The sequence below is a fragment of the Talpa europaea genome (genome assembly GCF_964194135.1).
Source record: "Talpa europaea genome assembly, chromosome: 10".
Classification (NCBI taxonomy): Eukaryota; Metazoa; Chordata; class Mammalia; order Eulipotyphla; family Talpidae; genus Talpa; species Talpa europaea.
In genome coordinates, this window is record NC_140077.1 from 12,526,315 (window position 1) to 12,540,409 (window position 14,095).

General features: G+C 46.5%; 1 protein-coding gene across 1 annotated transcript in view; it reads left to right on the plus strand.

Moving 5' to 3' along the window:
• Positions 1-3,427: 3,427 nt before the first annotated feature.
• The window catches only part of LOC311178179 (guanylate cyclase 2G-like), a gene marked incomplete at both ends in the record, with an annotated part of 35,191 nt that continues 24,523 nt past the window's right edge, over positions 3,428-14,095 (plus strand). Inside the window, 7 exons of the mRNA XM_084244554.1 lie at positions 3,428-3,811; positions 5,527-5,875; positions 6,832-6,941; positions 9,547-9,729; positions 11,022-11,286; positions 11,955-12,090; positions 13,338-13,447. Of these exons, the coding sequence (XP_084100680.1) occupies positions 3,428-3,811; positions 5,527-5,875; positions 6,832-6,941; positions 9,547-9,729; positions 11,022-11,286; positions 11,955-12,090; positions 13,338-13,447 (1,537 nt within the window). The remainder of the gene's footprint in view (positions 3,812-5,526; positions 5,876-6,831; positions 6,942-9,546; positions 9,730-11,021; positions 11,287-11,954; positions 12,091-13,337; positions 13,448-14,095) is intronic.

Here is a 14,095-nt window from a genome sequence, read left to right on the forward strand (position 1 = left end):
CAGGTGAGAGAACCACGTGGCAGGACAAAGGGAAGGTCATTCCAACAGCATGAATGAATAGCAGGCAGCTAAGTACGGCAGTGACAAAGCCCCTATGAGGGGGACTCTGTGATTCACACAGAAGAGCAGCTTCCTCATCAGAAAGGCAAAACCATTATTCCAAAGGGCACCTGCATCCCTATGGGGATGCAGGCCAGAGGATTCAGCAGAGACAGAGTAGGGACAATATATATTATAGCAGCACTGTTTACAACAGCTAAGCTATGGAAACAACCCAAATGCCCAGAAATAGATGACTGGATCAGGAAGATGTGGTACATATTCACAATGGGGTGAATATTACTCAGCAATCAAAAAAGATAAATTCATGCAATTTTCAGCAACATGGATGGAGCTGGAAGGGATCATGCTCAGTGAAATAAGCCAGAAAGAAAAAGAAAAATACCGGATGGTCTCACTCATAGCGGGAATTTAGAAAACCTAAATAAGGGACCAGGAAAAAGACTAATCAATACAAAGTAAAAATCAAAATCAACAAGCAACTATAAACCAGAGACACACTATGGGGGGGGGTATGGGGGAGGAGCGGGGAGAGGAAGGACTAGGGTCAAAACAAGGGAGGGTGCAATTGTTTGGAGAATATAACCAAAATTAAAATGCATACATTGTGAAAAAATGAAAAATGATGTAAGAATTATATAAAATATATATTTTTTAATTTACTAAAAAAAAAAAAAAAAAGAAAGGCAAACCCCCTACCTGTCCTCTCCCTGAAGGAGTGGCTTTGGGATCCAGGGATCTGCGAGGCTGCAGATCTAAGAAGCATGCTCCCCCTCTCTGCATGGGTTCAGCCTTTTGCCCACTTCCCTTTGGCTCCTCAAACATTTACTCACCAGGAGCTTCACACATTACCACTGTTTGCAAGTGCTGAGAACACAACAGGGAAGTTTGCAGTTCACACCCTGACAGGTAACAGCCACATTTTAAAGTCTTATTTCTGGGATGATTGGTACAAAGTGTGCTTGACTTTCAGGAACGTTCACTTTAGGAACCTGCAAGCAAGACCTGAAGAGAAGTGTGCTGTCGCCATGGAGCACAGCTCCACGTGTCCTCGGATTTTAGGGCAGGAAGCTGGGCAGGGCAGAGGTCTCTGCCCTCTGCTGTTTCCCTACATCACAGAAACCAAACAGTCTTTTTTTTTTTTTTTAAGATTTTATTTATTTATTTTTGTGTAGAACAGAGGTGCAGGCCAGAGGATTCAGCAGAGACAGAGTAGGGAGGGAGCAGACCAGGAAGATCTACTGAAATACACCGCTAAAGGGAGCAGTGGGCAAAACAGTAGAGGTCTGCTGCCCCATGTGGGTCAGCTCCCTGGACTCAGTGGACTCAATTGCAGTGGACCTTCCTGGTGATAGCCCTGAGGTTTAACCCCTCAGCTTCCAGGGTGGTTCCCAAAAAACAGACACAGTCTTTCTTACTAACTTCTGAAGCCTGAGGTTTCTACCTTTTCCCAGAACACACAACCAGAAGCCAGAGGGGGTGTGGGGGCTGGGCGAGGGCTGCCTCTCTTTTCCCTCAAGGCGATTACATCTCAGTGTATTCCAAGTAGTCCAAACTTAACCATTTTCTGCCTCTCACTTTCTGGAAAAGTCCAAACACACATTCCAGACCTTCACCTTTTCTTTCAACACAAAGCTACCAGGACACAGATTTGCAAATTGAAGGAAGGGAGGGGCACACAGGAGGGGAGGAAGGGCTGCTAGAAAAATGCTAGCAGTGTTTCAAAACCCCGAGACCAACAGGACCTGGACACAGGTAATCTTATTCGATCTTGGGTGCTGAACAGCTGGCCTATATCTATCTGGTTTATGGCCTAAGTGGTCAGACTGGCTGAGGAAGGCAGAAATCAGGCAGAAAGCACCCTCCCTCTGGAAAAGTCTTTCCAGGAAATAGAGAAAGGATAGTTAAGTAGGAACCAAAGTGCTATCCCCAAGGGTGGAGAGAGAGAATCAAGTTCTTGCCTGCTGGCCAGGCCCAGATGACTTCTGTATCAAAGCATCACCAGATGAAACAACATGGCCTGACTCCCTCCTCCAACCTGGCTTCTTGTAGGCCAAAGACTTCCTAGAAGGGAGCAATGTTGGAGAAGCAAAATGGAGAATGGTGTGTCCCTCCAGCTAACACAGTCCCGATAAAGCCCCGTCAGCTGGTTTTAACCTCAGGCCTTTCTGCTCCAGCCAATCAAGGACACATCAGCAAAAGAGGTGGGCTGGCAACTGTCACAGCGCTACCCAGACCGTGGCCTCTCTCCTCTGAGAACAATGGGGAAGCAGAGGGTGCTGGGCTCAGCAGAGAATCACTGGTGCCCTCAGAGGCAAGTCAGTTGCCTAGAAATGTGAGGCCCTGTAGGGTAAGGAAAAATGTCAGGCTTTTCTCAACCTCCCGCCATCAGGATGGATGATGGATCCCTGCGGTCCTGAATGCATGCCTGATGCCGGGCACCTGGAGTAAGGTGTGGGCACAGGTAGATGGGATTCACCTGGGCTGAGACTGGGCTTTTAAGGGCGGCGTCACGGGGATGCCGGCAGCAGCTGAAAGAGAAGCCAAGAGAGAAGCAAAGAAGCAGAAGCAGAGAACGCCAGAGAGCCCAGATGGAGTGAAAACTTGCTGGGGGCTGGGAGTCCTGCCAGCCTCCCGGCCCCCCAGCACCCCTGCCTGCCATATGCCTGGTGAACCCCAATAAAAGACCTCTGACTACTCCTTCACCCGGTCTGCTGGATCAGAAAACCTGCTCAATGTCACTTCCTGCCTCTACAGGCCCCCAGACAGCATCATTTATCACCACTGCTCCATGCTTTCACTCCATAAATAATGGTTTGTAGGGCTTATTTTTACTTAAAGCATTCCCTTTTCTCCTAGATTGCAAGGGCATTAAGACAAAAATAGAAAAATGAAGCTAAGGGAAGAGAAGAAACCCCTCTCCCCACCCATCGTTCCCATGGCTCAGGGAGAGCCACTTTTAATGGTTTGTTGTATATAATCTTTGCTATGCAACTTTGTGTGCTTTTTAAAAACAGCAAAAATGGAGCATGTTCATATAGTTCTACGTGGGCTTCCTTGCATAATACACGGTGACTAATAAACTGTGACTATCATTCTAGGTCAATTTATGCACATTTGAAATAGCCCTTTTAATGATCACATGGCCCTAGGTCTTCCTTGTCCTGGCCTTTACCTGCAAGCTTGCTGCTTCCAGGTGTGTTAGGACTGACTCTGAAAGGAAAGGTTGCAGTTAATTAACAGAACTGAATACAAAGCAAGCTGTGGTCCTCAGGGAGCTCTAAGCTCTCATTTAAGGTCCAGGCATGAGAGGTCAGGAGGCCGAGCCTGTCAGAGTTCTGTAGTGACCCAGGTGCCTAACACCATCATGGCTCCCAGGACAGGTGCTGAAGCCCCTCTAGCATCTAGGCTATCTTTGGGGGTTGACTCTCGTGCTGCCCCCACAACACTACTTCTGACCCTGTTTGTCTGTGTGCTGGTGACTTGGCTCGAGGCTGCTAAAATCACTGTGGGGCTGCACGCCCCTTGGAATATCTCGTATCCATTCAGTGTGCAGAGGCTGGGCGCAGGCCTCCAGATTGCCTTGGACAAGATCAATGTGGAACTGGCAGACCTGGGGAACTACAGCTGGGAGTTCACTTATACCAACTCAGCCTGCAGTGCCAAGGAATCTCTGGCTATTTTCACCTACCAGGTCCAGAGAGAACAGATTTCTGCCCTGTTTGGACCAGCTTGTCCAGAAGCAGCAGAGGTAGAGTGTAAAGTCTGCTATAAATTATGGACTGAGTTCTCACTGTAAAGGGTGGTCTTCAAGATGATGGTGTGAATTTGAATAATCTCTTTTTTTCAAAGTCAGTGATGATTTTTTTTAAGATTAATTTATTTATGCATGGAAGAACCGGAGGGCAGGCCAAAGGTGTGGGGGGGTGAGAGGATTCACCAGAGACAGAATGGGGAGCAGAACAGGCATCCCCACTAAAATACATTGCTGAGGGGAGCAGTGGGCAAGACAGGAGAGGTCTGCTGCACCATATGTGGGTCAGCAGCTCCCTGGCTGCATCAAACTCATGTTGCAGTGGCTGGTGATAGCTTGATACTGCTGGGACCTTATCATTGTGCTACCAGGGAGGTCTCAGATTTGAATAATCCTTGACAAAGATGACATTAGTATAAGTAATGGTAATGTGGCTCTTGGGTAATATTTCTTTGAGATGTAATTAGACCATGTAACTAGAACAGTTAATAGCCTCTTTAAAGAAAGACTTTCAAATCACTTATTCTGATATACACTAGCAGACTTGTTGATTAGACAGTGCTGTTGGATATAGACTCTTATTGTTCACTCTCATATTGTCAGGTTCAGAAAAATTAAGAAGAAAATGAATGCTTGGTTTTAAATAGAAAAGTAAAAATTATTTGTATCCCCTTGGCGTTTACAATAAATTATTCAGGGATGGCAAAAATAAGTGGGAGGAATGAATAGGACAGGTTAAAATAAACTGGGACAAGAAAATGAGAGAAGAGAATGATTTGTATTTTTGAGTTAAGGGAATTTCCTGTGCTAACCTCCTTGAGTATCTCATGATCTGGGGGGGGTTGATGCAAAGATTGGATAGGAAATCACATCACATTTTTCCCTCTCAAAAATTCATGCAACTACCATTATTGGGTACTACACATTTGAATTTGAATCTTGGTGTCTTCGTGTCTCCTGAAATTCCCCATTTATATGCTGCTAGCAGTCTAAAACCTATCCATTCTTCAGAGTCAAGCACAAATGCCTTGTTGTGTTTCTACATCTCTTCACTCTACCCTCCATGTTCCTAATTCCCAAATAAAAAGTAATTTTGTACTTCTCTAAACTTTTATAAATCTGTTTTCTGTAAAGATTGCAGGACATATTTAGGTATATAAAGCTGTTTATACGTAGTAGCTCTTGCAATAGATGATAATCTCTTTTAAGAGCAAGGTCTCCAAAGTTCTTGTAACTAGTAGACTTTGAAAGGAAAAAAAGGAGAAACGAATAAGGGAAAAAATAAAAAAAGTATAAAAGAGTGAGTAGCTATGACATTATATTGCTTAAATTCCAACCCTGAGACACAATTTGTTAACCTTCTAACTTACATATCTGTGCTTCTGTGTTTTCATCTATGAAATGGGATAGTGATAGTATCTTCCTCACAGAAATGATATAAGAATTGAAATGACATATATAAGCTCTTAGTGGAGTGCTTGACATACTGTAAGCACTCAATCAATACTTGCTGTTGTTATTCTTGTGCTCAGAGGGCTTGCATCCTCAAGTTGGATCCAAGACATTGTCAAAATCCCAGGAGTGCCCAGTTTTGTAAGAGACTATGATGAATGGATTCACTGAATCCAAAGATTATGTCAACACCTTATTAATGAAGTTTGAGATTAGCATAAACTACTTTATGGAAACACATTCTTTTGGTTACTTTCAAGGTTATTGGTTTGCTGGCCTCTGAGTGGAACATCCCTGTGTTTGACTTTGTTGGAAAAACAACAAAGCTGGAGAATGGCTTCCTGTATGACACCTATGTGACACTTGTGCCATGCATGCGGACAGTGGGTGAGGTGCTCCAGAAAAGTCTCCAGTACCTGGGCTGCAAACGCATTGGGGTGTTTGGTAGTCACCATCGGGCTTCTGCCCGGGATGGAGTGGATGGGTTGTGGAGGGTTGTCGAGAATGAACTCAAATCTCATTTCACCATCACTGCCAGTGTGAGGTGTACCAGCAACGAGCCAGCCCTCCTTCAGGAGAGTCTTAGGAGCATGTCATCCACAGCCAGGGGTAAGTAGGAAAGAGTCTCCTGTCATTTCTATTTGGAGAGACAAATAGGAAAAGCAGATTGTTTGCAAAAAACTAAGAACACTTTATTTGTCTCTGGATATAAGAATCAAAGGGAAATGATACAAAATTAATGATAGATAAAAACAATCTCCTTCTTTCTTCAACAAAACTAGATTTTTTTTTTTGTCTAAAGTAAAATCCCAGATGCTATAATGTGATGATGAACAGAATAAATTCTGGATGCATCTTCCAGGAAGACTGGGTTGTAGACTTGTATTACTTAGAGCATCGGTTCTTGAGAAAGACCCAGGTTTGAAAATAGTCTCTGACACATTTAGCTGTGTGATCCTAGGCAAGTACCTTAATCTCTCTGTGCCTCAAAATCTGTAAAACCTGAAGACAATCATTCTACATACCTGAAGATTAAATTAAGTCATATCTGTAAAGTACTTAACATTGTGCCTGGGCATAATAATTGATCAAGATCTGATTACACCAATTTTTGTTGTGGTGGGGGTTTATAAGCCTCCTTTTCTGCTCCCATCCCAACTTGGGAAGTCTGAGTGCTCCCAGTTCTAGATCCTCCATGACTCTGCCTAACTGATGAGTGGCTGATGAGTCACAAGCCAGATCTTTTGTTCTAAGTCAATTAAATGGAGAAACGAGAGCATGGAGGCTGTCTAAAATTTTTTATTTCCACTTGCACTTTGGGAGAGAGCTGCAGTGAAGATCTTGGATGCATGGAGCAAAAGCCACCAGTTTATAGTATGCTGCTCTGGCTCCAGAAGGATGATGCTGAAACTGGTTCAGGAGTTCCTATTCCTAAAGATTGCTCAAGGGAAGAAAACGTTTATGTCTTATTTGGAGTAGCATCAGGTTAGATTTTACAACATATGTGTGTGAGCGCGTTTGTACGTAAGAGTGCAATTGCCTGTCTCTATTTTCTCCTCTTACAGTTATCATCTTAATCTGCAGCTCAGAGGATGCAAATGTTATTCTTCAGGCTGCCGAGGACCTGGGCTTCAACAATGGGGAATTTGTCTTCATCGTTTTGCAGCACTTGGAGGTGGGTCCATATGACCCCTCAGTAGCCTGGGTTGTTAGAGCTAACGAGTAGGGTCCTCTCTATGCCCAGGATGTTATTAGCTCCCTGAATACTCTCTCTGCTCTCTGAGGTGGGCACTCTTGTGTGCTCATCTTAAGATCAGGAAAGACTGAGCTGAAAGAACTTAATCCGAGTTCTTTTGCACACTCAGTGAGAGGCTGAGTCAGGCCTTGAACAAACCAGCCGGCCCTAGAGCCTGGCCCTCTGTGCCCCACGGAAGCAAGTACCGGCTGAGGAAGAACTGGCACTCCAACCAGGTAGCTGAGACCTACCCAAAGGACTCCGACACAGTGGACCTCTGTTTCTGGCCTTCTACCACCTCCCTGTGTCCTCTGGGGCCCTAACCAAGGCCAGGAGAGACCAATGCACTGGGCAGGGAGGTCATTCTTAGGTGGTTTGGTTCTTTCAGTAATGACAGGAATGTTTAAAATGCCCCATGTATGGGCTACCAGCACAGATTACACGTGTCCCATGCGTCATTGCCCTGGCTAGGTCTCAGGGCCCCACAAGGCAGATATCACAGGCATTACTCATGGGCTTTGCTGCACTTGATCTTTCCAATGGCCTTATAAGCTGGATGTTATTAGCATTGCAGCTGACAGATGGAAAAACTGGCACTTAGATCAGTAAGACAACTCACCAAGATGTTAGAGCTCCCTCATGCCATGGCTGGTCTTCCAAACAGGGTTTCTGGGGATTCTGGGCCAAAGAACTGGGACCCAACAGCTCCACCTCATGGTAGGCCCCTGGGTTCAGGCCCTGCTGGGACCACTTGATATATTAAAACTCATTTCAGCTCATGCTACCCCACAGATAGATACTTAAACATTCCTCATTTTACAGGTGAGGAAACTGAGTCCTTGAAAGGTGAAATAACTTGTCTAAGCCCGCATGACCAGTGTGAGGGAGTGTTTGGAGAGTTAGTGTTTACCTGCTGCATGACACCGCAGGCTTCCAGACAAAGCCCCTGACATTCAGCTATGGATACACTGTGTAACTTGCCCATTGGTTTTATGTTTTTAAAATGAGTTTGTTTTATACGATTACAGGAAGCTGAAATGGGGCAAAGGGTGTAGAGGAAGATATGTAATGATGTTCCAGGTTTCTTCCAGATTTCTTTTATCTTTATTAGGAAGTGTTTCAGACCCCTCAAAGTGTCTCTGATTTCTATGGCTGTTCAGCTAAACTTCACAACATAGGCCAAAATTTCCAGAATTTTCTACCACCTTTCCTTTTCATTGCTGTCTACCCCTTTCTCTTCACCTGTCCTCTCACCACTGCCTTTAGACCACGAGAAGAGCAGAGCATGGCCTGGGTCTTGGTGTTGGTGGGGAAGCCTTGACAACCCCCTGCTTGCTTTCTCCCAAAACCTTGATGATTTAAACCTCAGATTAAAATTGGTTTGTAGAGGCAGAAAGAATATAAAGCTAGACTCTGCCACACAATGTCCATGCAACTGAATTCATGTTGCTTTAAAGAGTAGCAGAAATCTGTCCTATAAAAGTGTTCCTGATACAGGAAAAACCAGGCTGCAGATGAGCAGTATCATGATACATGGAAGTTAAATGTGCATGTGTGTATGTGTGTGTGCACAGCTCTCTGTGTGTCGAGAACATCTGTGCACCTCACAGAGTGAGTGGGAGGGAGAACAGAGAAATTGGGGAAGAAACTACTGTCCTTCCAGATCTACCTAGAGTGAGTAGGTATTGCTTTCACAATAGCGATAGTATAAATAATGCTGATAACAACAAGCCATGTAAGCCACGAGCAGAAATAAAGAAGCACAGTCCTAAGTTTCTCAAGTTTTCACCGCCAACTGTTCAAAGTGAGATTTCTGCCTCTGTGCCGTTTAACACCCCAGATGGGTTTTTATTAACTTATTTTTGAGGGCTTCCTTCTCACTGCTTCAGTGCGGAGCTGGCAAGGTGGGCCTCCCAGGGTGATCATGTTTCTGAGGATCAGAATGTAGTGATTCAAATATGACACTGACTTTATGCAGCTGCGTTGCGCAGGTCATTGCCTCCAGAATGGCCACGTTTGCTTCCTGCCTTTAGCACGTTTTTTTTTTTTTTTTAAACAGTATTATAGCAATTTTAATTGCTGTAGTAGTTTTTTTTTTTTGAATTCTTTTTTAACTACTTTATAGAGGCATTTTATTTATTTATTTGTTTGTTTGTTCTGTTTATGCATGCACTAGGTACAGTCAGAAGCGCGGGAGGGTGAGAGAATTCACCAGAGTCAGAGCGGGGAGCAGAGCAGGTAGACTGATGAAATACACTGCTGAGGGGAGCAGCGGGCGGCAGGAGAGGTCTGCGCGCCATGTGGGACCCTCCTCCAGTGGCCGGGGAGCAGCTGGGGATCGAACTGGCACCGCAGAGGCCGCGGGCAGCTTCGCAACCCAGCGCTCAACCGCTGCGCCACCGGGGAGGCCCTGCTGTAGTAGTTTTTAAAAAATATTAATGTTCATTATATTTTTTATTTTATTTTTAAATTTATTTAAATCTTTTAAAATTATTTTATATATTTTTTTTACATCCTTCTTCATTTTCATATGATGTATGCTTAGGACAGTTTTTGGAAGGACGCATTGACAAGTCAGAGGGTGACACGCTTCCCCAAGGTCTATGAGTCGGTGCTGCTCATCGCCCTCAGCGCCCATGGAGAAGGCCCCGGAGAAAAATTCAGGACAGAAGTCTACCGAAGACTGCGGCAGCCGCCCTTCCGCAGCACCATCTCCAACGAGCGGCAGGTGTGACGCCCCACATCTCTGAGGATCTTTGTGGTGGGCTTTTTATAGTTCGCCCTTTTATTTCCCCTCTTCCTTTTCCAGTCTCTCTCTCTCTCTCTCTCTCACACACAGACACACACGCACACATACTCCTCCTCTTCATCCACAGCCCCAAATAAACAGCTGTCTTGTGAAATCGGCACCCCAGTACCACCGGCACTTCAGTACAAGCAGAGGTCACTGGAGGAGAGGCCACATGAACTTTGGAGCCAGACACCTGGGTGTCTACCCTAGTTCTGCTGTTTACTAACTCTAGGACTTGAGAACTGCTCGGTCCCCTGCCCCTCAGTGTCTTCACCTGTAAAATGGGGACTGATGTGACATCTGCCTCCCAGGCCATGGCTTTGAATATCCAATGACTAGAACAAATATCTAATTTAGCAGGAATGTCTCATCATGGAAGTAGCAGAACAAACTCCATCGGATACCCAGACCATGGTAATTTCCTCTTCCCTGAGGATGCCAAGGACAAGATTACAAATGCATGTCAGTGTGCAGCTCCAATAGACCAGGGGCAGCAGGTATCTGGCACAGGGAGAAGACGATGTGGAGGCAGACCCTGGGCGAGTGGTGACCCCAGTCTCTGTGGGCTGATGGGACAGGGCGTTGAGATGTTGGCACAGAGAATCCCTGGGCCCTGGGCCAGGGCTGGTGCTCTTCCCATGTGGGGGACCCCTGAGTCAAAGATAAACACAGGCCACTGGCCACAGGACTTTCCTTTGAAGGAGGGGCTGATTGTGAACCCCAACATCAAACAAGATGATCAATCCCCAACCAATATTTGGGGAGTCGTCTACTGTGTGTCTGCTCTGTGCAAGGAGAACCGGGCTGATCAATCCCCAACCAATATTTGGGAAGTCGTCTACTGTGTGTCTGCCTTGTGCAAGGAGAACCAGGCTGAGCACATGGCAGGCACCTGTGTTTTGTTAATTAAATGAATAGAAGAGAACACGTGCCAAAGACCTGCTGTGTGCCAGGTAGAGCGCTGGGTAGCACACCTGTTCTGTCTCTTGTAACAATCCCTATCTCCATCATGACAGTGGCTTTAACTCCATTTTATAAACAAGCGAGCTGAGATTCAGGGGGGTCAAGGTGCTCTACCCCAACTGTGTAGCCGGGCCAGCCTCTTTGAATAAACCATGTTCCCTCCTGACTCCGGCCCAAGCGTGGTCCCTGACCTGAGGGATCATGTGGTCTCACTGGGAAAACATGGCCTCCAGAGGGAAAATGTAGACTGATATGTTTGTGCTCAGATCGGCACCTGGAGGGTCGGTGCACCTGCACTGTGGGCTCCAGTAAGAGGAGGGGGTCGGCCCCTCCTCGCTCAGCCTCAGGAGGCTTTTCCAGCCCTTCACTTATCTCCCTCCCTGAAGGTGAGCCCCTACTCGGCCTACCTTCACGACGCGGCCCTCCTCTACGCTCAGATGGTGAAGGACATGCTTGGAGCCGGGAGAGATTTCCGGGATGGGCGGCAGCTGGTCAGCACCCTGAAAGCTTCCAATCGGACGGTATTGTGGGGTGAGTGGCTTGATGACTGCTGGGTGTTCTGATCTCAGGCCTGTGGCTCCTGTCCCTGGTGCTTTGTGATGTTGGGGTGCCATGAAAGGCCTCTTTGGAGACTCACAATGAGCAGCAAGTCCTCTTCTCCTAGATATCCATCTTCCCCTGGGGTGGTTGAGGTTAAACCTGCCCAGGAGCATGAAGGGTTGGGGTGAGGAGGGTGGTAGGAGCTGGAAGGAGGCACCTGTCTCCAGCCCCAGCCAATTGCTACCTTGTGGTCTTTGGGCCTTCATTTGTCACATCTAATTGATGTGACAAAATTAATTAGAAATTGCTCAGCCCTGTTTTTCTTCCTAGTGCTAGGTGACCGTCCCCAGCATCAGCCTAACAGAACACAGTTGCCCACCCAAAGCAGCCCCTGGGCCTCAAAGCGGTGCCATCTCAGATGGATCTTCTTTTCACTATCTTCCTTACTCTCAGATTCCATGAAACCACAAAACCTCACAGCTGGTTTTGGGTAGTGGCCAGAGAGAGGTGCTGCTGAGGAAGGGGGTGCTGTCAGGGATGGGGGTGCTGCCGGGGAGGCACCTCCCTGGGAGGGGTTCTGCTGTCTGCAGTCTGGCATTTTCAGCCACATACATAGGCCCCCTTTGTCTCCTTGCCTGTGCTATCTCTTCTCTTTCCAGGAGTCACTGGCCCGGTGTTTGTGGACTACCAGGGAGAACGGTACATGGATTACTTTGTCTATGCTCTACAGAAATCTGGAAACAGGTCCCTCTTTCTTCCTTTTCTTCAATATGACAGCTCTCAGAAAGCAATCAGGTACCAGTGGGACACTTCTTTGAGTTTAGATCATGTTCTAGGGAGAGGTCTGAGAGGAGAGGGATGGGTAGGGGTCCAGCTGCTAGAATCCACCACTTGTCTGGGGCTCCTTGAACTCAAAGGGATGGACTCTGGGCCTCTAAGTGATCTTACACTTGATTGTGGGTGTGACTGGGCCACTGCAGATTCCCCTGTAGAACATAGCACCCCCTGCCTGCACCCCTGAGGGACACTGGCCTCCTTTAATGTCCTAGGCAGGCAGGTCCCCCCGGCCCAAAATCTTAGAGGAGGCTGCAGAGGGGGTGATAGAGACAGCATCCCCTTCAGGGTCAGGTCCACACTCAGGGAAACCTGCTCACCCAGATGGCTCAATTCCAGCACAGAACAGAATGTGGGTGCTAGGTGTGGGCCTGGGCTCCAGTATCCGGGAGTCTCTGGAAAAACCTTTGTTTCTGTCCTCTCAGCTACAAATCAATGGGAAAATTAAAAAATAAAAAACAAAAACCTAAAACAATTCATTTTCTATTTACCCCCACAGCCATCCTTCCCAGTCCAGATTTGGTTTGATATTTTTTTCACCGCTATGCTTATGGAATTTTTAGTGTACGAAAGAGGTTGGCCAAGGAAATAAAACAACCGTGGCAGGCCAGGTTGTCAGCATTGTAGGGATAGGCAGAGGAGGGTGATGTTTCGGACTGTGAATTGTCAAGATGATCATAGCAACATCTGTCCGTATCAAACATGAGAGAAAATCCCAGTGACCCAGTTGGCAAATCAGCAACATGGTTTATATCAAAAGATGAGTCAATTGTTCTACCTGGCAAAAAATATACTGCTCTTCCGGCAATTAGACTCCTTCAAGGCTGGGTTTAAAGAGTAGAAAAGAGCTGGGAAAATTGGCTGGGCCGGCACAAATTTGAACAAAGGAACTGAGAACTGTCTTTTTTTTTTTTTTTGCAAGTGACTGTCAGTTGTCTCTGCTATACCTGAAATAGAAACAAGTAAAATAAATCCAGAGGGCACTAACTTTTATTTATTTATTTATTTTTAAAGATTAATTAATTTATTTAGGTATACAAGAAGCCGGGTACAGGCCAGTGGTGCGGGAGGGTAAGAGGATTCACCAGAGACAGAGCGGGGAACAGAACAGTCAGACTGACTGAAAACACCGCTGAGGGGAGCAGCAGGCGGGATAGGAGAGGTCTGCAGCACCGGCACTAACTTTTAATGGCCCTTTTTTTCCAAAGGCCCATAAGGGATTTCTCCAATATTACCTGGCTCCATGGCTCCCTTCTTGAAGACAGACTTGGCTGTGGGTTTGACAGCAAGGTCTGTGCATCTGTGCCTATGTTCACAGGTCAGTATGGCTACTTGGAGAAGGCAGTGGGAAAGAATTCTCCACAGCAACATTTTTCACCAGCGGCAGCAGCAGTGACATCTGGGGCTGGATCTCATGTGTGTGTGTGTGTGTGTGTGTGTGTGTGTGTGTGTGTGTGTGTGTGTGTGTGTGTGTGTAGGGGGAGCAGGATGTCCTGTGCATTGTCCAGTAGCTTTAACAACCAAAAATGCATCCAGATAGTGCCAAATATCCCCCAGGGAGGCAACACCCCTGCCTCTCCTGTAGAGAGCCTCTGTTCTCCAGAAAACTGGCTTCTGAGATTTGTCTCCGGAAGTCATTTCTACAGAGGTAGAAAGAGTCTGGACAAGGAGTGCTGTCTGTGGTTAGGAGCCAAGGCTTAGAATTAGATGCCTGGACCTGAGAACAGCTCTGAGGACAGCACATAGTAGCTGTTTAATAAAAATTAGTTGTGTTTTAGAAATTATTAGGATGATTTCTCTACAACAGAAGTTTGTGTGTGAAGGGGAGGTAAGTGCAGTAGCTATAGGAAGCAGAACATCGATCAGGAAAGGATTCCTGGGAGAGAGAAGTCTGAGTAGACCAGTGGCCTCAAGCTGGACCCACATGCAGCAGCCTAAGGGCCCTGCTGGCCAGGGCAGGTGGGGG